Genomic DNA, 23,826 nt, shown 5'->3' with positions numbered 1-23,826 from the left:
GGAGTTGACTCGTTAAGAGGTGCCTCGTTAAACGAACACATGTCCGATTTACACTATTCCTCATTCTCCACATCCCGTTGCTGTCAGGGCCACAGTGATCATGCTGAAACAGGACATCTGTTTTAAGTTAGGAGCACTGGAGCAGGCCCTTTTCGCCGGCCTATCTGTGTTCTCAAGCTCTTAATATGGGCATGTCTTGTGTAATTTTAATCCAAAGGCAGGAAGCTAGGGTCAATTAACTGGTCAAAGCACACAATGGCTGCAGGGAGCCAACTTTTTTTTTTCTTGTTGTGTCTTGTTTGTGACTATTAATTTTTACAAGCCAACCATCAGCCAGCTTCACAATTCTGTGACAAGGGAAGGGATGTATTAAACAGTGCCCTAATGCTATTGGATGTGGATAACATGAGGCACAGTAGAGCTGTGTACTGTGTGCAGTCTCTGTTTCAGAGCGCTGTTGCTCCAACTCCCTACTAACCACATCAGGAGGGCAGAGGTCCCCCAGGAGTCTTGTGTTTATTTCAACTGTGATAAATTTATCTCCCGTTAGTCCCCTCTTGGTGTTTTTATATCCTGAGGATGGCATATTTACTTTTGCTGAATTTAGAGTACACAAGGACCTGCTGGGTCATTGTGCTGCACCTTGGCTGACACCAGATTGATTCCCAAGGACAGAAGGTCACTCAGGCAAGGAACAAGCTCATGTATAATAACAAACAAAACGATTTCCAACACAGCAACATATCGGAAAACGCTGGAGCAATTTTCTCTGTGGACACGTCAGAGAAATTATATATTAGCGAGGTGATGTCGCTGAAAAAGCAGCATTTCTGAGTTTTGTTATGAAGCTGAAGTGGTGCCAACCCCCATGCTTTCAATTTCAGATTGCAGCCCTGTGACATTTTTCATCCTTGGCTTGCAAAATGTTCATGAATGGCCGACGTTTCTTTCATTTAAATCAGTCAGCTGCAACAGCTAATGGACATGCACTCTAATTCGCAATGAAAATAGTAATGATGCAGTTTCATAAGGAACAATGAACAAAAGGTGACCCAATGTCTGTGATGGGACAAAGTGTATCTCATTCCTTTCTGATCACTGTTCAACACAACATGAGGGAGCCATGCGAGAGTTTGTGACGACAAGCACAATATGAATGCAATATTAAGAGGGTAATTTTAAATATAGACAATACCAGATGGACAGAGAGTGTCTGACTATAAATGGACTTGGAGAGCGGCTAACAGTCATCTGACAGGAACACTGAAAACCCATCAGGCTTTGATCAACTTTCGGTGACTGGTGTATTAAAGTCACACGCACACACACACACACACACACACTGATTAACGCTTTTCTCTGTTTTCTATTTTGTTTTTGTTTTTATCACCAGCTAGAAAATTATATTCAGGAGAACATCAAAACAGAGATTGTCCAGATCCACGCAAATGCTGTCCATAACCAAACAGCTACGATGCTGAAGATCGGAACCAATTTGTTGACCAAAACTGCAGAGCAAACGATGAAGCTGAATGTTGTAGAAGCCAAGGTAATGTAGGCTAACGTGTGTTACTGATATGTCAATCAGAGGCAGATTTATTGTTAATAATTAATGTTAATTATTAATTGTCAATCCACTATTACATATGTTTATATTTGCATACATTTGCATTTGCAACATTTTTTATAAACCAAATATAATGTCATATAAGACTGTTTCTTTATGACATGTTAGAATATAGCTGTTATTTTGACAACTTGTCACTGTCACACAAAATTGACTAGACTAAGGAGATGTCATATAGATCATATCACCCATGTTGAGAAGCATTCTTGAGATGAATCACAGGCTCATTTCCAATGCTACGTCATTCATAAGATTTACTGTGCCATAATGTGTTTGAGTTCATGCACGAGACACTTATGTTCATTATATGACTTTGCAATGTATATCCATTCTAGATGACTTAAATTTTGACTTACAATAGAATTCCTTGTTGATGTCTAACAGTAGTGCAGTCTGACTCTCTCTTATCATACACATCTCACACATGATCCAATCTACATGAACGACAATACTCAACTCCAGAAACATGGGAGCAGTAGCCTGGGTGAACCCAGACAAACCTGTTAGCAAATTTGAATTTGCTCTGCAGGTTGGTCTGGAAAGGAACCACTGACGTTTGTTTCCAAACCACCAAAAACCCAGGAACGTGTATTTTCTTTGGAATTGAGTAAACAATTTAAAACCTTTGTTTACAAGAAAGATATCTTTGCTGCACTTCTGGAATGATTTTGTAAGACTTAAATGGCCAAATTTAAGTTTCTCTGCTGGTTACGCCTGTGGAAATAGTACAACGGCAAGTTCGGAAACGGGCATCGATTCTCCTCCTTTGCAGATGGACCTGCAGAGCAGATTCAAATGTGCTAACAGGTTTGTCTGGGTTCACCCAGGCTATGGCAGCAGATCCATATTCTAGAAACAGAGGATATGGGAAACAGATATCATTCTTTTGAGTCATTGTAAAATGCTAAGAGACATTGTAACTGGGATATGCACTTACTAACTTCTTATTTTACCTCTTATTTAACTTTCCTTTAATGTAACTTTTTACACTATCTCTTTTGTTCTTTGTACCCCTACACAGAGCCTTTTTATATTGTCAACTCCTAACTGCCTCTATTGTAAGACACTTTGGTTCAACTACTGTTGTTTTAAAATGTGCTACATAAATAAAGTGACTTGGCTTGACTTGAATGGATTTGATTTAAGGATTGATTGGAGGCATTAATTTGATAATCACATTCATAAATAAATAAATAGCCATTTCACTACTTCTGAAATGTCTTCACTTCATCGTCTTCACTTCATGTTTGGTGTCTATAATTTGATAAATTATAAATTTGCTTATGTTTTCAAATCTCTCTAGGTCATGAATCAGACGTCTCGAATTGAAATTCAATTATTGGAAAACTCGTTGTCTACAAACAAACTCGAGAAGGAGCTTTTGATGCAGACTTCAGAGATCACTAAGCTTCAGGACAAAAACAGGTGAAAGAATTGCTCAAATCCTTTCGTCGTAAAAAGCAAATAATTAATCATCCTGCTATTAGAGTACATCTGAAGAATCTGAGTAATACCCACTTGAATGGAGCCTTTGTTGCGGGAAATGCTAATTATTCCTTTAATTGTTTGTTTGTGATGCTGAATCACTGCGGCTTAAACACTGAGCTTTGACTCGACCTGATTTAAGTCCATATTCTCCATTCAAAAGATGAATTACATTAAGTCTATCTGTTTAATCTAGAGAAAATTAACTAGAACTTTTATGGGAAATCTGCAATTCATGCTTCACGCAGATTTCCCATAAAAGTTCTAGTTAATTTTCTCTAGATTAAACAGATAGACTTAATGTAATTCATCTTTTGCAAAGGTTGGATCCACAGCTCTAGTTCTAGTTAATTTTCTCTAGATTAAACAGATAGACTGGATCCACAGCTGACTGTTGTTTTCTGCTCTTGTTGTGGTTACTGTGCAGTCTACGTGAAATCTCAGAGACAAATGTAATTGGCCACTGCATCACTGCTAAAAGCAGCTCCATGGGGGATTCAAGTGCTCTTAGTCCTTCATCACCATTTCAAGTGCACTTGCATTTAGTGTGCAATCAACACCAGAAATCCAGGGAGAAGTGAAAGACCACAGTCCACTCTATTCCCATGCTCCCATAAATGTTCGATGGTCAGCCACTCTGAACCTTAACCTCTGTAGTATCTATAACTGCAGAGGGCATTTTGCTGAGTTACAATAATGGGTTGGACGGAAAATGTTAAGGCCCTGACTTGCCATCTCTTAGGTTGAGTATATTTACTGAAATAGTGCGAAGGAACATTAAAGAGCCAGTATACTGTATGTAGAAAGGTTTTTCTTTGGGGAACTCTGAAAGAGTTGGTTTGGGAAACATGCATAGAAATGTAAACAACGTATTGGTACATCTTAAACACTAAGGGACATTAGGTGGGTTTACATGACAGTTTTTTTGTCATTCTGAATAAACTATTCTCAATGAAAGATTTGTGCCATCTGTTTACACGGGGTATGTTCTATTTCATTGCTGCTACAGCAGGCAACCCAATTGACTAGATGCATGGCTGTTCAGTCAGAATAAGATACACCACCTCTTTCATTCTTTCATAAAATTATAATCGGATCAGCCGTTTTATATGTGTTGTTTCTATTCTGATTGAGACGTTATTCTGATTCTATTCGGATTAAAAGTGTCCATGTAAACACACCTATTGTTATTGGGAAAGCCGACTAAGATACAGTATACAGTATATGTCTATACAAGACACAGCTACCAATGCTTCACAACCACCTGCTTTGAATTTGCCTGCCTCTAGCCGGTTGGAGCACAAGGTGCGTCAGCTGGAGTCGCAGCAGCGGACGGAGCTGGAGGGCATGCGGGAGGAGAAGCAGCACCTCCAGGAGGTGGTGCGTCGGCAGATGGAGGCCATCGAGGCCTTGGAGAGGCAGCTACGGGCGGCCAGCTCCAACAACTCGGCCCTGCAGCGCCAGCAGCAGCAGCTCATGACCTCCGTGCACACGCTCATCGGCCTGGTGTCCGGCGGGTCGGCTGCCCACCGCCTAGGTGACTATCGGCACTCATAACGACTAACACGGCTAGGAGTGATGCTTCAGCTGACTATGGTCTCTTTTAACGACTAACACGGCTACAGGAGTGATGCTTTAGGTGACTATGGTCTCTTTTAACGACTACGGCTAGGAGTGATGCATCAGCTGACTATGGGCACTTTTAACAACTAACCCTGTAGGAGTGATGCTTCAGCTGACTATGGGCACTCTTAACAATCAACATACCTAGGAGTGATGCATCAGGTGACTATGGGCACTCTTAACAATCCAGAACGAGGAGTGCGGTATCACACCTGCCCATGGGCTCTCTTAACAACACTGCTAGGAGTGAGGCATCAGGAATGAGCATCAAATTCATTAGAACATGTTTGTTTGTGAGAATGTTGTCTGAGCACATATAATAATACAAAAAAAACACTCAAGAAAAGGAAGAGATTGAGTGTGTAGACCCTTTTCAGTAGGTTATTTTTATACTGTAGGTATCTAATGCAGTTTGGGTTTTTTTGTGCTACTGGGCTCCCCCTGCAATTGCAAGTGTGTCTTTTACACAACGGTCATAAATACCACTCTTGGCTATCACCTTTCCTCCTGGACACAATACATGTGGATTTGTTTACAAACCAGTCGAGATCATTTACGAAAAGCCATGTCAATTGACAAGGTAATATAGCACAATTTAATACAATAGTAGGCCATTGATTTTGATTCAACGGGATGTTGGCAAGCAAGTTGTCTGGGATGTTTGGAAGGCTGGTTCTCCTTAGGCAGCTAGGCTACGGCTGCACAGGCCAAGTGGTTCTCCCTACTAGAAGTTTGTTTGCCATCAACATGACTTTGAAGCTGTTATATGAAGGTAAACAACTAATGCCTTTTAGTTCACCCTCCTCATCTGCACCTAAGATGCGCACACTGACCTCTATCTTCTGTTTGTGAGAGCTGCAGTCCATTGGACAGAGCTCAGGTTTCTGGATGTAGATCATGTGGAATATAATAAGGCCAAATTAAAAGATCTTCTAATAATGAGGCATGGAAATAGTCCAGAGATGACTTTGATTAAGCACTTTTTAATACATATGTAAACTAATGAGTAATATGTAATCAGAGATCAAACTTGCTTTTATCTGCTTGAAGCACGTTGTGTTCTGAGTGCTTCAGGCATTGGCACTAGTTTGTAAGTCTTAGAGAGCTTTGAGGGGAAATGTATCCTTTTGTCATCTCATCCAAGATGTTTAGAAAGAGAGTAAAATGGGCTGTGACAACAACACTCTTAACAGTGATTTATTTGGCAGTATCTGGGTCTTGGATTAGCTGCACATGTGCCGGAGTCACACACTCTGATAAAACTGTCTAATCCCTGACCAAAGTAAATCCTGTTCAGCGGTAAACATTACATTTTCCATATTATTTGGCAGAGGTGGTTTGCTCTCAGATATACTTGCGATACATACTGTAGATTACTAAATGACTAAAAATACACATCAAACTGCTACAGATCTGTGCTATATTTTGCACAGTCCTCAGGAATTAAATTGTTCAAATTGTGATGTGCAGAAATAGAAGATAAGCAAACGTAATTTGCTTAATTATAATTTACTTCATTTATTCAGATCACATGCAGCTTCTTTGACAGTTAATCTCATGTTTGATGCAGTTTTGCAATTTCGTGTCATATCCAAAGACTAATCCTACCCCTAACCACACTGACATATGTTTCTTTAAGCAAGAAGAGTTATGTGCACTGAAAATTGGAAATTCTTCCCCACATATCAATCTCGTCTCATAAATTGATGCTATTCCTGAAGTTGATTGTGAAACATGTAAAAAGTATTTGGGATGTATGTGTTTGCTGACAGGGCCAAAGTTGAAAGAGCAGAAGTTTCAAGACTGTTCACAGGCCTTTAAAGCAGGTCACAACACCAGCGGAGTCTATTACATTTACATTGGCAACGTGACAACACCAACCAAGGTAAGAGTCATAAAGCTCTCATTTGTTCCTCGCTCTTTCTCCCTGTACGTTTACGGCGAATCAATTGTACAGACGTGGAATTCATTTATGTCCGACTGAAATGCATTTTTATCTACATAGAGCACACAGTAAATCATATTTGTGCACACATTCTGAATTGATTTTTGAAGTTTTCCTGAATGTATGAATTATACTCAATAACAGCAATATCTAATAATGTTCATTCTGATCTATTTACAAACTTTCCCAGTCGCCATTCCTTTCAATAGAACTGAATGGAAATATGATTCTCTCGTTCACTATGCCACTGTATGCAGCCACAGGTGTCATTAAACCATTTACAGGCTTGACAGTCTTCCAACAAAAATGTGTAACAATAGAGACTAATGTTGGAATATTGAATTAAACATCTTTTGTATCTGGACTGGGCTGTGAGCAATGATTGTGCTTGTATTGCTGTAAGTGGCTTTTGATAAAAGCATCTGCCAAATTAATAAATGCAAATGTCAATGTTGTACGTCTGTGTTTCTGTTGAAGGTGTTCTGTGATATGGAGACAAGTGGGGGAGGGTGGACCATGGTTCAGCGGAGGATCGACGGTAGCACAGACTTCCAGAGGGGGTGGGAAGAATATAAAATGGTAAATGTTCCCTCCAGACTTATCAACAAGTAAGCTACCCTTTGCACAGTGAGAATGATGTGTTCAAGCACAGCTTATCTTGTTTCAACATCTGTACATTACATATGGCCGCAACCGCTTTCCCATCCATGCTATCCAAGACGTAAGGCTCAAGAAGCACTTAGAAAAGACAAATTATCAGATGTTTTCCTACTTATTCAGTGGAAGTTTTGATGAAGCGGGCGGGTATGCCTGGATGACATAAGCTCACAAATCATGAGCTGTAGAATGAAACATGGAGATGGCAACCATGTCTGACAGCTTGGCTACATCCCCGCCAGAGGATTCATTTTTTTCAGAGAGCATTTGGAGATCCAATTCTGTATTTGAGAAGCTGTGGAAAATAAACTCTGCATGTTTGTTTATATATTTAATTAAAAGAAATGGATGAGTTCAATAAACAATGCTCTCTTAAACAATTTCATTTGTAAAAATAAAGAAGTGAATTTAAGAAGAAGGGGATAAAAACAGAATTGTGTCCTGATGTCATAGTGAAAGACTAAAGACACATCAAATTAAAGTTGCCATGGCAACCGCTTTCTTTTCTCAGGGTTTTGGTGACCCAGCTCTGGAACACTGGCTGGGCAACGAAGCCGTGCACCAGATGACCGGCCAGACACAGTATTCTCTCCGAGTGGAGCTGAAGGACTGGGAGGGACACACGCATTATGCTCTTTACGACCGATTCCAGCTGGGCAGTGAAAAACAGCAGTACAGGTGCTACTACATCGGATTTTAGTGACACTTATTTTAGCTTGTGCTGGCACCCATTGCATTAATGAGTGACTCCGGGATTCCTCAACCTGGGCCCTACTTTTAAATTGTTTTAGGTCTAAATTTTCACTACAGTCATAAATGGTACAAAATAGATCTATTTCATTCCAGGGTTAAAGTATCACCTAATAAAATGCATTTTTTATCATGTCATAAAATCAAGTCTTCACAAACGGCAGCTGCACTGGAACATTATTGCTGTTAGCCTTTTACACCACTCACAATCTAGCCGATAAACCCACTGCATAGTCCTGCTATGAGTCTTTGTTATTCTCTTTCCCGTGTGTTCTGATGCTCTCTGATCTCTGTCCACTCAGACTGTTCCTGAGGGGCTACAGTGGCACTGCAGGGCAGCAGAACAGCCTGGTGTCCCACGGGACGGCCTTCAGTACCCGAGACAGAGACAACGACAATTGCCTCTGCAAGTGTGCCCTCATGCTTACAGGCGGTATGTATCATGCCTCTCTATGATGTCTCACATGTCATATATTATCATATCATGTCATGTCATGTCATGTCATGTCAGGTCAGGTCAGGTCATAGATAGATAGATAGATAGATAGATAGATAGATAGATAGATAGATAGATACTTTATTGATCCCCAAGGGGAAATTCAAGATGTCATCATGTCATGTCACATCATGTCAAGTCATTATATAATATATCATATCATGCCATGTCTCATATCATACATCATATACCTTGTCATAGCATGTGGTGCCTCTAGTCAAGTCTGCCTAATTTGTTGGACCACAGGGACTTTCACATTCTGCAGTGCTGCATATCATTTTACAATACCCATCTGAGTTTCTTAGAGGATTTGTTGGCCATATAACAAGAAAAATATTTTGGAATTCTTGTAATAGATCACATGACAGACAGCTGTCACTGTGAGCCTGTCCTAATATAATAAACCGTATTATGACAGACATATAGTAATTCCCCTTATCAACGTTGCTGTTCTTCTTCCTTCTCTGGTCTTTCAAATCAATGACTTTTGAGCCAGGGCCCAGAACTGGAGACAGCACCAAACTCTTTCCTATGATCCCCATTCCAGACTTGTAGTATTATGTAAAACACATTGGATTTTAAGGTCTGCTATTTTTTGCACAGTGCCCCTCTCAATCATAGCTATTTATTCTATGGTCTTGACAATCTCACGAACTGAATGAACTCCAAGACAAATAGCTTTTTAATACTATGTTTCTTGATTGATTTTGAATGTTGTTTGAGTTAATTGGTCCAACTCAGCTGGAAGCCTTTGAGATTCCCCTGTTGTTTGTATTGTAATTCATAATCAAACCACTTATGGGAAGAAGCACTTGACGAGTCTCGTCCAAAGTAAACATTCGTTGAGTGAGGTGATATTAGATTAATCAGAGATGAATCCACAGTGTCTCTCTCTGCACACAGAGAAAGAGATAGAAAAGCCTGGTTCCCATTGAGACATTTTCAGTTTGCTTTGAAATCAAATCACTACCATTTTAGCTCAGCAGGCAAAGTGTACCATTTTAAAATACAGAAATGCGCTTGGGGGGATAGAGAATCTGCTCCAATCCTGGTGTAAAAACAGGATGAGCAAACGGAGGGAAGTGTCAGACGTGCCACTTGGAGGTGTCAGTTACACTTTAATCACTCCTCCAGATTTCTGCGCCTGCCAGACATAACACTCACACCTCTGCTGCATTCGGCTCTCCCCACAGGGTGGTGGTTCGACGCCTGCGGCTTCTCCAACCTCAACGGAATCTACTACGCCATTGGCCACAACATCCGCAAGCTCAACGGCATCAAGTGGCACCACTTCCGAGGGCCCAGCTACTCCCTGCGTTCCACAGCCATGATGATCCGACCGTACAGCTTCTGAGGGAGAGGGACTCCGACAGAGGAGAGAGAGAGAGAGAGAGAGGCAGGCATGACGCCCTCAGAGCCCCCAACCCCCTCCCTTCAACCCCCCACTCTCCAGAAACAAACAAACAAAAACAAAAAAAGCATTTTCACCGGATTTTCTGACAAGCGTGACGGGCTCGAAAGCGAAACATTTGTAAATCAGCGTCTTGAATCTCAAACAATCAATCAGCCGCTGATTTGCTGTAACTTGAGCTGGAGACAGTGGTCGAGTCGAAAAAGACGGACAAAGGCTCTATCCTCTGGCTGCTGCCCAGGGCCCAGAAACGAGGCAGGCCAATCCAATCTACCCACTGACAGGCCAGAACCACCACCACCACCACCATCCACCCCAACCTCAATCCCGACCACCACATCTATATCTCCACCCCCCCCCGTCCCTCCCCCAACCCTACCACCACCAGAGATGAGGCTGGCCAATCTACCCATGGACATTGAATACCCCCTCCACCACCACTGCATCCCACCCCAACCTCAATCCTGACTCCACCACATCTCCATCCCCATCCCCCCCTCCCTTCCCCATCCTCATCAGTTCTCCCACGGTGTGCCCCGCAGTGTCAACAGACCTCCTTGACAGCGCTCCATCCTTCTGTCATTGCCTCGGCGCTGTAGGAGGCCGCCGCCGTCGTCAAGACAGCGTCAAATGAATGTGAGGGGAAAACACAGCGCAGCCACTCAGTGATGGCTGGAGATGAATATCAGATTCAGGCGGCTGAGAGGAGAGGTGCAGGCACTGCTGTAGAAAGAGAGAGAGAGAGAGAGAGAGAGAGAGAGAGGAGGAAAGGAACCTCAGAGGGACAGAGCTGATTTCCTGGAATCCGCTAGAACTGCACTTGCGACGTGGAGAGCATAGAAATGTGATGAACTATCTTTTTTTTTTATCTCTGTAACACTTTTTTAACATTGTATTTTTATATGTGTTTTTATTATTACTTGTCAAGAGCAGGCCTAGTTTTCTACTTCAACTTAAACTGGATCGCAAGATGTTATGGTGGTAAATGTATGCTTATATGAGGGGATGAGTGAAGAGACATGACAACAGAGGAGACAGAGACAGATCAAGACTCTTTGTGTGACATTTTGTGCTCTAGAAAAAAGGTTTGACTTCACTGGCATGAAGTCTTATCATACCATCAAATGTTATGTTTGCTCTTCTAAACATTATCTCACCTCCTGGGAAAATGCACTTTAAGATGTATGAAATGTACATTTAGTCTAGCAGTGCCTTCATAGAGGGACCTGAGTGAGTATGTAGCCAGACTATACATATATACAAAATGGCCCTGTAGTCGACTATCTCTTTTGCATCACATCTTCTTTGTGCCTATGCTCACTTACTCATTTCCTCCATATGAGAGAATAATAAACATCACCAATATACACCATATACAGACAGACCTACACCTGTTGTGTACTCGCCTATTTAAACATCATATGTACTATTTCCATGAAATTCATATTACAGCTACCATTAAACGGAATTAAAAGTCACTTTCCTTTAAACAGTTTTTGGCAGACAATTTTGTATATTTATGAACATCGAGTTATGATTTATTTAAGAGCCTTGTAGGCACATCAGTCCATGACTCAATAACAATCCACTCCTCACTCGACATCCAGCAAATTCTTCTCTCAAGGCCAATAAAAACACAAGTCCTGTTGTTGAAAAAAAATAGCTCAAATCAAAAATGTTCTGGTACATGAACACAACACATTCCCATCTCAGTAAAATGTTTATCGTCGTATCAGATTTCAGTTTAACATGTCGATTGCCTTTTATATGTCTAATGTCAGTACCTATTATATCTCAAAAGCAGCTGTCCTGCTAAATGTGTCAAATTGTTTATCACGAGTCCCTCAGTAAAAATCCCATCCCGATCAATTTACGGCGAAATCGAGGTTATTATTAAGACATGTGTGCTGCATCTCATGAGTGAGTCCTTTTTGGCCGAGGCTACTACCCTTGGACTCAGTAATGAGCTTGGACAATGCTGCGAGACTATGACGTGTTTCCAGAGTGTGTTGATTGAAGGGATAACACTCATATGGAAATACTTACACGGCAGTGATTACATCTGTCCGCAGCTGTGGTCGTCTCATTTTATTTACTTTTTTTACAGCGTGTATTTGATAACGTAACAAAAGGGCATTGACAAAGAACAAGCCATTTTATTACCATTAGCATCACAAGTGAATGGCCTGCCCCATTAAAAGGCTATTTTTCACTTGAGGAGTCATCATTGACACCGACTTTGCCCCAGTTACTGGGCTGCCTTGTGTAAAGCCTCTCCCTTTTCTTATAGCTGATGCCTCAGTACAAACCAGGGAACACTGCAGGGAAACAGAGGGAAACAGCAGTTTGTTAAGCAGTCCCTTAGAGAGAGAGAGAGAGAGAGGGAGGGGAGAGGGAGGGAGGGGGGTTCTTCTTGTTTCATTAGCAGGTTCTTTGAAAGTGAGCCGGCCAATCAAGTTGTATTGTAGAAGCTTCAAAAAGGCAACTACTGTGTGACCTGTTATATACTGCCTGCCAAGTTGCAAGAATCATTTTGCGCTGAAAATGTGTATACATTATTTTACAAGTTTGTTTAGAAATAGTTTCCTAGTAGATCTTTGTGTCCATAGCACTGGATCTGATTTAATCTTTTATAATAAATAATGCAGGGAGACACTAACAACACATATGACTCACTGACTATATGCACACTGATAGACCTGCTTGCACTGGTATAGCAGTACTCACTTTGAGTGTCACTTCATATTATGCCACAACAGTGCAATTCTTAACGAATACTACATCTCTTTAATATCAATAGCATTATCCTTTACACATCTGCTTCCACATAAATGAGATGATGTGGCCCCCTGGTGGCAGATCCCATGCACTTACACACTGACAGACAACAAGGCTTATACCCTTACCTCCCTACTACACAAACAATCAGGCCTTGCTGCTTGCATTGACACTGTGGCTGGGCTGAACCTTAATGGAAGACTGGAACCTTCACTGGAAAATACATAGATAAGACCACAGAGAGCCAGGCAGATTTGCTTGAGAGCTGATAAAAAGGTTGGGAAAGGTTGTTATGCTATTAAATGTGAAAGCATTATAGACATGTCTGTCAATACTGTGAACGGAGACAACAGATAACTGATCATCTGTGTTATAGAACCAGCCAAACTTTCTTTGGCTCCCCTAAGACCTTGATTCGTACTCTTTATCTTTTTCCCCACAGTCCTTTTCCCTGCAACCTCGCTTTGTCTTCTTCCAAAGAAACTGGATGAGAATCTAGGTTATCAAATGTGTTCTATTTCCAAGCAACACCAGACAAGTCGCTTTTTTTGCAAAAAAAAAACAGTGTGTCCTCTCCTTCACAAACCTCTCATCTGCAGACTACGTTTTCGCTCTCAGGTTGTACACGGTAGGAGCTCTCTGGTGTATTTGAGGAATCTAAAGTGAACTGGAGCTTTTTTTATGTGCTTTAAAACTGTGTCAACACTTACTGCAACACTCTCTCTCTCTCTCACACACACAATGACAGATGGAGAGAGAGAGAGAGAGAGAGAGAGAGAGAGAGAGAGAGAGGAAGGATTATCTGTCCATGAGATGCAGGTACTGCCAGATGGGGGCACTACTACGCTACACACCACCATAGCCCAGACCGTCTGTAGAGTTATTAGTAGGAGTGTGCCACAGTGCAGTGCAGAGCAGTCAGTCAATGCAATTATAGCCATTACTGCTTTCACAATAGCAGAGATGACGAAGAGGAAACATTTATCCCCTCAGTGGTAGAGTGAGACTCCTTCCCAGCTACAGCATCTCAGGGTACTTAAATGGATATGCTGGTTAAATGCACATGCAGTACTTTTTGCATATGTGCTTCATGAGTCCGTTTGATAATAACCACGTGTGATCATATGGAGATGTATGTGCAAGCTGCAGAACATGCGATGTGCTTCAAAGGAGCCGGTGCATGCAAGGCATGGAGCTGCAGGAAGGTATGCATACATGCAAGAAGGTGTACATTCACACAGAAAGCATTTAGTTATCGTATGTTATCTGTCTCTATCTGTAAACATGGCTGCTCATTGAGTAATTAACTACACAGAGCTGGAAAAACATTAGAAATGGTCCAGTTCTACTGTAGCACACCAGAGATAGTCTGGCGGCCCACATTTTTGTTTTGGTGCCTCTCTTGTGGCTGAGTCCTGCAGAAACCCAGTTAGCTGTGAAGAGCATGGAGAATCACCTCAGCTGAAATAAAGAAGGCTCAGTTTGCCTGCTATGTCCAACTGCTTGCCCCCCATCTCAATAACACATAACGTCAGCAGCATCTCTCTGGGTAGTAAATTACCGAACCTCTGTTTAATAAGTCAGAAATATTGTGAAATTTAATCATCCAGAACTGTTCTCTTGATAATTAACTGCCAGTCGGGGATACGCTGCATTTAACATCCAGCTTACCATCAATTTTTCATGTGTCACTGTTTTGGTGCATGCAATTAGCAGGTATCCTCTGCTGGTATATTAGCTTAGCGTTCAGAATTCAGAAATAGCTTGTGTCGCCCCCTCACCTTTCCTTGCATGTTTCCAATCTGCTGTCCAGAGGCCATAAAGTAAATATATGAGGGGAGGGGGGGTGTTATGGTGTTATGGGGGGTTATAAATCTACTACAAGACGGGGCCTCCAGTGCTGGCAGTTCTGAATGCTTATGCCCTGCTCTCTCTCTTTCTCTCTCTCTCTCTCTCTCTCTCTCTCTCTCTCTCTCTCTCTCTCTCTCTCTATGACTCATTCAGTCTCTAGTGCAAATTACAAAGATGAAATATCTATTTCCTACAACAAAACACATAGCACAATGGTCCCAGTTCTATCTGTCTATTCTGATATATATATATAATCTATATTAATGCATAAAGTCTATTTTATGGTGTTCTGAATATGAGAAAATGTATGATATAAAATATTTAAAAGTCCTTTTTTACTGGAGTTTTGAACTCAATGTAATATCCCAAACCAAGACTGCACACTGAGTCCCCTCTCTCCCCTCTTTCCCCTCCACCATGATTGCACTCATTAATGCATCTTTAAGGAAGTGGAAGGCAGGAGTCTATTTTGGAGTGCTGTCTTTGAGGATCGCATGCATGGCGAACAGGTGCTCCCACCCTGCTGCTGCGGGAATTATTCAGACGGCGAAAATCACTGACTGAGTCACTGTCGGAGTGACTCACTGAGATGCACACAGAGACAGACTCGGTCCTTTCATTAGGACGCATGACATGACACCACAGATATGTCTGTCATAGCTTTGACTCTGCGGGGCCAGAGGCAATTTCCTTTTACATGTCTTACTGCTGTTTCCTCGGTGTGTCAAACTGTAGCCTACTCAAGGTTAAACCGTTGCATCATTATTTAACACACTGCCTGTTCAGCACCCACTTCTCTCTGTTTCAAACTTCCTATCTGGGCCACGGTTTCGGTGTCGTTTAGGGAAATGAAAAGAAAAGTGTATGTAGAACAGTCCTGGTGATTGCTTGCCGACTGGGTGACCGAATCCCCACAAATGTGCCCAATACACAGACAGGAAAGTGAACGGCGCGGTGCATTCTGGATGCTTCCAAAAAAGAATCCCAGGCTAGAGCGGCAGACAAAGCTTGGTAAAAATACTTCCTCTGAGAATATAGTTCAAGGGCGCATTTTTGGGTCAGGTTACCTATTAAAGAAAGAGAGGCAGGCGGCAGCAACAGTGTCCAGGAATACAAAATGACTCTTTGTGGGCCACATCAGTGGTGAGCTCATAAGAAGTGGAGTAATTATTTGCAGCGCTACTCCACTCCAAAGCCAACACAATGACCTCACGCTTTAAATAAAATGTATTACCTGGGTCACAATGGCACGCGCAGCACTTGTGGAAAACATGTCTGTGCCGTTATGCTTCCTGTAAAGATAGCACATGTGTATTTATTGAATCCTGTATAAACAAATATAACACATAAACAAACTTGTAAGCAATGGCAGTCACAAAGACAATATCAGTCACTCTGGTATGTACTGACACTGTTGGCAAAACAAGTGTTTCACAGGAGCTTTTTAAACATCCTGTAGAAGAGACGTTTCCTGTCACCAGCTCGCTGCCTGGCTTCATCATATAGCACTGTGTTGATTAGCTGATTTCTCATTCTCCTCTAATGAGTAGGCCTACTATACAGATGCAGGAGTTATTCAGACACACTGAAAAACACATCATGATGCCACACGGCTTTGGCCTGTGGTGACAGAACATATTTTGTAACTCTCTTTTGAGGTGAAGTTATTCGATTTAGGGGCAAGATTTTCAATCACATTTTGACTCCTTCCATCTCTCAAAGTACCACTCAACAGATAAATATTTGAAAAGATTTTTCCTGATATGTAATCCCTTAACAGGACATTTTTTAAGAGGATAATTTTTGTCAAATTCCATGATTTACAGATTGCATGTTCTGCTTCTGGGGCCCTATTTTGACGATCAGAAACGCAGCGCATAGAGTATTCTTATCATGATGAAAGTTTATTCCTATCTTGCACTTGAATTGTTCGCCATGCCCTTGGGCCCTATCATGACAGTCAAAAGCGCATCATCACTCGTCAAAAGCTTATTCAAATTTAGTAGGATGTCCAGTCCACATTGGGAGGGTTTTCGTCGAGCGCATGGCGCAACAAGGTGTTCCTAGGTTTGTTTAACCAGTCATGGGTGTGTTTGGGGCGTAACATCATTTAAACCAATGAGAATGACTTCTGTCATTCCCTTTACCGGCGCAAAGTGCAATGTCAAATAAATGCATAGGTATTTTGACATTCAACAGAGCATTTGAAGGAGGCTGCTTGCGAGACCGTATAGTCATTCCACTAAACCATGCTTTACTAAAACCTAGCATAACCTTCACGCATTTGCACTCCTCTATTATTTGAACTCATTGTCAAAATGAAACTAACTTCACCATGGTGTCAGTCAAGGACAAGACATTTATATGCAGTTACTTTCACTATTGACTGACAATGGGTTACCATCGAAAACATAGGCTGGAAAAAGCAACACTTACTCTAATGTTGCTCAAATGACTGAATAAAACAGCATTTATCCTGCAGAGGGGTTGCTTATATCTCGTGACAGTGCGTCTTCAGCTGTGCCATACTGTCTCTCGCCTCTCCCCTAATCACTTTTAACTGTCATTACCAATTTGCAAATGATGGTGAATAACTACTCATCATGAGATGTACAGTTTTTCGTAATATCTTTATTCTAATTATGTTTCAGTGTTTCCGCTAGATTTTTTTTAACCCCCAAGAAAAAAAAAGGTTAGTATAAAAAACGGTCGGGTGTCACTCGCGGGATGTTTTTTTCTAGTTGCTAATCACACCATTTAGCCTAACGTGACTTGAGAGGGACAGGATTCAGGAACTAAGACAGGCCCATCTTCTGTCTGACTTACGTCAGGTTAACCCATGCATTAAACCACATTGTCACTTGAATGCTTGAACATACCGGTAGTTCACGTTGACAATGGAGAAACGCTTAGCTTACTTCGTTTATGACAGAAATTAAGTTTTGTGCCAACGTTGTAAAAACACAACCCACAACACTGCCTTTATTTGGTGTAAATCTCCTTTACTTTATAGTCCGCGATTCACAATAGGCCTACTAGGCCATCACTGTGAGTGCATACAAAATGTTTTGAAATTTACCTTCGTTACTACCAGCAGTCGTTGCTTTTTTACTGCGTCGATTCGCGATTGAGTGCGCATCTAATGTAACAGCTGAGACATCCTCTCAGTTTCATTTTTGCTGTTGTTGCGAGTGAGCTTAGGCCTATAGACTACGATATGGGAAATACTTTATACGATCAGCTTCAGAAATTAATGGGTTTTCCTTGGCTTGTGCCACCTTTCCACCAAGTTGTGCGAAAATTTTAGTTTTTGCGATGTTGACAAACATGCGTAGCACATGGAAGCTCTTGATAGCGCATGCCACTAACGTCTATAAAAACAATATATAATATGGAATAAAACTAGACAGGTACCTCGGATTAGCATTGCTGTTTATTTATAAACTGCCATTTTCAGCAGCCAGTGGAGGGCGTTTAGCTTACTATGCTTCCGGACAATATTTTGCGTCTCCCCTAATTCTGAAGCAGTGGCACCGCTAAATGAAGAGGAAACACTGAGAAGAAAGTTAATGCTTTAAATAGGCTACATCAATACAATATATAATATGTGAACTGAAACTGGACGGGCCATAATAACCTCTGACTAGTTTAGGCTACTTAGGCTATTGTTAAATTGCAATGTGAGCGGCAGCCAGCAGGGGAGGATACATCCAGGATTATTTAAAAAGTAAATGTGTGTCTGCCCTGATTCTGATACTGTGGCGGTATTAATTAAACCGTGGGGGGCCGCCATGCTGAAATAAACATAGAGGAAACTATGTGTTTCCCATTGTAATCGCGCAATTTGTAATGTTTTGCATGGACGTGCGCTGGTGTGCGTTCATGGATGATAGAAGGATGGTGCGTTGTGCACCCGCAATATGACTGTTGACAATGCGCTCTTAAAATAACATATAAACAACTCGCCATATACTTCTGACCAGGTGTAATAGCGATTTTTAGACAATGCGCCAGGCCATTCCCTAAGTTGTTAATTGCCACACCCCTGGGCGCATTGTTATAATAAACGTGCAAAATAAACGTGCAAAATACTGAATTAAACTTTGCGTTGGGTGGAAAACAAGTTTTACGCCATGCGCCAGGGTGCAAAATACAGCTCAAGGTGTGGTCTGGCGCGTGATCTTACACCATCAAAAAAGCATTATGCCACTGACCAAGAAAAACCTGGTCTATAGCGAAAGGCGCATATGAAGCACAGCTGAAGACTCACTGTCACGAGATGTAAGCAGCAACTCCTCTGCAGGATAAATGTTCTTAGGATTTTTATTCAGTAATTTGAACATTATTGGGGTAAGTGTTGCTTTTTTAAGGCTATGTTTTCGATGGTAACCCATTGTCAGTCAATAGTGAAAGAAATTACCTGTGTATAACTGTTTTGTCCTTGAATATGACACCAACGTAAAGTTAGTTTCACTTTATGAGTTCAAATAATAGACAAGTGCAGATGTGTGTGGGCTATACTGCTAGGTTTTAGTAAAGCATGGTTTAGTGGAATGCCTTTTCCATATGGTTTCACATACAAGCAGATTCCTTCAAATGCGTAGCTGACTATCAAAATATCGATGTGTTGATTGAAGTTGCACTGCTTGTTGTTAAAGAGAATGACAGATGCCATTTCCATTGGTTAAAAGGATGTTACTCCCAAAACACCCATGACTGATTAACAAACATAAGACAACCCTTTTTGCGCCAGGCACCCGACGTTTAATAACAAAACCACCCCCAATGTGGACTGAACAAGCCTCTAAATTTATTTAAGCTATTCGCCAGTGACCATACGTTTTAGATCGCCAAGATAGGGCCCTTGGAGTTCTCCATCTCTCTGTTGCAGTATACTGTATGTGCATTCAGAAAATGCTGGTGTTTGTACTCAGTCCAAACTCTGTAAGCACAATACAAATATGTTGGTGTGGACAGACTCTAAGGGGTGTCATTTCTCTCACAAATCACAGATTGTGCCTTTAAGGGAGCAGGTTGGTTTGACAGATGGATACCTCATACTTGTCAAATAGCACAAGCATACTCAGGCATGCGGAGGCTGTTGTGAAAGGTGCCAAGTTTGGTATAAATACACAAAAGCGTTGCCAAATTATGGAGGCACTTTCATTAACACTGAGCACTGCCTTTGTTCAACACTTTTGAAAATGAAACTCTGTTACACCTCTTGTTGGTGAGTCACAATGTCCTTTTTGTAAATGAAGAAGTGTGACTAGCTAAATATGGCGGAAGATGTGTCCTCAGCAGACGGAGGAGGGCATGGGATCATTGTAAACACTAGTGTCAGTCAATGAAATCAGGTGTCTGTTAGAGGTGTGGAATAAGCCTAAGGAAGTTGCAGGTTACAGTGATTTTAGAATTATAGCTAAGGGATGTTGTTGGGCACGCAAAGCAACAAATCTCTTTCAAGTTGTGGAGAATTTGTGACTTTTGTGCCCTTGCAGGGCCTTTTGTTTTTCTGAAACCATTACCATATATTTCATAAACTCTCACAAATATAAGTGCAATAGTTGTCTCTGCTTTTTCTGCAGGATGTATTTGAGTTTACACTTTTGTAAAGAATACGCTGAATGAGAGAGACTAAAGGCATGTTATTTGTTTCTGACATTTTACATTTCACATAGAAATGTATACAGCTGATAGAGTCAAAAGCTTTATTAATGGTGTAATGTGACTGTCAAGCCAATGTTTTGAGACAGGCGATGTCGAGATCATAACAACTTGGGCCGAAAAACAGATGTGCAGGTGTGTAAGCACATAAGTCTAACCATTTTTGGTTGCGGGGCTACCCTGGATCTTTCAGTCACTCCTGTATTTATGTCATGTTTATGCAATGACTTTTGCATTGCAGCCCTTTCAGCTCAAAGGGCTGATGCACTTCAAAGTTCTAGCAGTCGCGTTGACTTTTCTGGGACCTTTACATCATCTTATCTTTCTATGGTATGTAAAGCCAGGCCTACATGTTTTTTCTCACAATGTAATTTAACCAGTGCAACTCAATGACACAACATGCGGAACAAGTCTGAAAAAAGTATTGAGCGCTAGTATTGTGAGAAAGGGGCGAGGAAACAGATCCTGTTACGTCTGATGCAGAGAGCGACGTTAGCCACACTCCTCCATACGTGAGTCACTCAGCCGCATTCTGTCACGGCTTAACCAAAATAGGCCGAGCGGCTTTGGCTTGTTGTACACCACAATTAATTCATTTCCTCTCCAATGTGCATCCTCAAGGGACTTGAGTGGGAGACGAAACCAACGTATGAATTAAGACATGGCCCATCTAAAGGAAAGACTTTCTCTCTGGTTGTCTTTGACAAGTAACACTGTTTGAAAATACAATTTGTTTCATTACCTCAACACATTGTCACAAGTCTAGTCAACTTAAAATTCTGTTTGCTTAAGTCAGAAGTTTTTTGTTTTTTTCTGTGAATGTGAAAGGTTTTTTTTTTTTTTTCTGTGAATGTATTGGCTTTTGCCTTGTGACAGGATCACAGGCATCAAAATCTACCCAGGCATACTAGTAGCAGGAACGCAAAGGGAAATCATATGTAGTAAATGTGTGTTTATAAGATAGATATCTAAAAATCTGTGCTGCCATGGTCTTAACATTTTCTGCCATTGCAACAAAACAACCTGCTTCCATCATATCACTCAGTCATTCAGAGTTTTATCTGTGTGTTTGTCCATTTGTTTGTGCATATATTCATTGATACTCTTATGTAAGAGCTTCCGTTTTTATTTTTTTTTGCATAAACCCATGAAGTCAGGTGGTCATTTGAGCAGTGTGACTCAAACACCCAGTTTAAAATGTAAATACGCCAGATGGACCCCACTGGTTCGTTGTGACTGGTCCAAGGACAACGATCTGCCCAAAATAGCCCAGCTCATGTTTTGCCGAGCAGGCCTGTGTATCAATCAGTAGAGGCCAGCACATGCAGCCCTTCTCAAAAATAGATCAAGTCATAGAGTGTTGGCGAGCCACCCAAAAACAGACATCCGAAATAACAAGCTAATGCTCAAACGCAAGTCCTTCTGGTGACAAAAGCTGTCTAAGTATGTGGGAGTGAGCTAATCTTTTCACTATGTGAGCGGCAGCCATGGTTAGAGGACGCTAAAATAAGAGATATTATCCGTTTCCTCTGGAATGAGGTCCTGTGTGTATGTGGGCTAGTACGTCAGGCCAGACAGGTCAGTAGGATTGTCATTGCCGCTTCGCTCCACACGGCCACCTGTTGCCTGGGTCGGCTCCGTGGGGAAATTCCTATGGCATGCGGGAGGTCAGCCCGATCACCATGTGCACACCAAAAATGTCACACCTCCGGACCCCAACATCTCTTCCTCTCTCCACCCGTATTTAAACCCCAGCACCCTCTCCAACAGGCTCCAGAGGATTACCTAGCTTCCCAGGAGCCCCCTTGATATTTATTTTCCTATCCCAGCATCACACAGCACTCCAGGCAGCCATGAGTACAGCAACAGAGGGGAATCAGCAGGTTACCCGGGTCGTGCGGAAGATTAAGTGCGCGGCGATGGTCAATAGCCTGGCTAAGAGCTGGCAGGGCTGGGCTAGCGACCACACTAGCAAGCAGGACACCATCCCCGCGGGCTGGATGCCCGACTCCATCATCGAGGACGTGGAGAACAAGGAGCAAGCAATGAGCGAGGTCAAGCAGCTTGTCAACACCCGAGTGGTGACGGTGGACGCCAGTGAGGACCTGGGAGAGGGCATCATCCGGGCGGCCATGTTGACCAAGAGCGTGGCGCAGCCACGGCCCAGCGAGTGCGGCAGCGACTGGGTGAGCACCATGAAGGAGAAGATCAACACCAACCAGATGGCGCCATCCACGGACGTGAAGAACTTCCTGGGAAACGAGTCGCCCACCAGAAGACGCTACTGCGGGTTCAAGGCGGCGACGACGAAAACCCCCAGCGGCCAGGCGGGCAGGGGGGAGCGGAAGCTGAGCTCACGCAGCAGCAGCCTTGAGACAGAGGACAGCGGCCTCGGGGAGGACACGGCCCTCAGTGACCATAGCGACCAGAATGAGGCTGAACAGAAGAAACCCGTCGCCAGACCTAAGGTATGGTGTCAGCATGTGTGCTTGACCCCCTACTCTAAGCCTAATAAGTTTAATGCATCTCTTGCAGTCAAGGAAATTTAGTAGGGAAGCAGTTGAATGTGCTTTTCTGTTCACTATCACCTTGTTTATTTTATATAGGTTAGCATTGTGTGGTATAAATATAACCATACATAATACTGGGACTTTATACTGTAAACAGACCAGACATAACAGATACTCCGTACTACACATGTAGATCATTTTAAAGGGATGTTTTTACAGTAATCAGCCTGTGTCTGGAAAACTTTACTTGTCCTTTGAATGACAACAAAATATGTTGACGTCTGTGCAGTGGAAGTTATGAGGTCATATATATAGTCACATACAGTATCTTTCCATCTGACCTCAAAATCATTGGGATATCTCAGATAGCCTTGGTGTTGGCCAGGATTCAGTGGCGTGTCGCAAGGCCTCTTTTAATTCAGAGAGGTTTCCATCTTAGATTTCACTAGACACATTCCTCACACTTCGAATGACAAGCCATGAAAGATGCTCCCCTCAAAGCACATCACAGCGCAGAACATGTGCCAACACGTGGACTCTTGGCATGACTGTATATTATTTTCAAATGGCTGCAGCATTAGCCAGTATTTGTGAGGACTAGAGGACACTGTATCCATAAAGGACTGTGGTAGCCTAGAAACCAATAAAAAAAAGCTAGACAGTGGGGTACAGACTTCTTTATCTTGCAATGTTGCAGAAAAGCATTTGATCTGGATCTGCTCAAACATGTGATGGGCTCTTCCCCGGCCAATGCTACACCCGTTCATGAACATCACAATCATGTGTTTGTATAATCCTGTTAACAGACAGATTGACAGAAAAAAACAATACAAATGGCAACATTCCTCTAGCATGAAACTAATTAGTCATCATCAATAAAATTTCACAAGCTAATTGTATTATATTCATATTCACAGAAAGAGGTAAAGTCTGGTAAAGGTCATTGAGGCTTTAATGATGATAAAACTGGACTGTCCAAGATTGTTTACTGTATAATCTAATCTACACGTCTACCAGATGTAATAT

General features: G+C 42.0%; 2 protein-coding genes across 2 annotated transcripts in view; both read left to right on the top strand.

The window, feature by feature from the left end:
* angpt4 (angiopoietin 4) overlaps positions 1-11,489 on the top strand; it is a 29,458-nt gene extending 17,969 nt beyond the window's left edge. The window contains exons 2-9 of the mRNA XM_042088165.1: positions 1,394-1,549; positions 2,931-3,052; positions 4,402-4,649; positions 6,508-6,620; positions 7,158-7,259; positions 7,849-8,015; positions 8,390-8,520; positions 9,777-11,489. Coding sequence (XP_041944099.1) covers positions 1,394-1,549; positions 2,931-3,052; positions 4,402-4,649; positions 6,508-6,620; positions 7,158-7,259; positions 7,849-8,015; positions 8,390-8,520; positions 9,777-9,937 — 1,200 coding nt within the window. The 3' untranslated portion in view covers positions 9,938-11,489. The remainder of the gene's footprint in view (positions 1-1,393; positions 1,550-2,930; positions 3,053-4,401; positions 4,650-6,507; positions 6,621-7,157; positions 7,260-7,848; positions 8,016-8,389; positions 8,521-9,776) is intronic.
* Positions 11,490-21,827: 10,338 nt separating this feature from the next.
* The window catches only part of abraa (actin binding Rho activating protein a), a 3,178-nt gene continuing 1,179 nt past the window's right edge, over positions 21,828-23,826 (top strand). Inside the window, exon 1 of the mRNA XM_042088173.1 lies at positions 21,828-22,758. Within this exon, the coding sequence (XP_041944107.1) occupies positions 22,144-22,758 (615 nt within the window). The 5' untranslated portion in view covers positions 21,828-22,143. The remainder of the gene's footprint in view (positions 22,759-23,826) is intronic.

This window comes from Alosa sapidissima, chromosome 4 (genome assembly GCF_018492685.1).
Source record: "Alosa sapidissima isolate fAloSap1 chromosome 4, fAloSap1.pri, whole genome shotgun sequence".
NCBI lineage: Eukaryota > Metazoa > Chordata > Actinopteri > Clupeiformes > Clupeidae > Alosa > Alosa sapidissima.
This window is presented reverse-complemented; position numbering and strand designations above follow the sequence as displayed.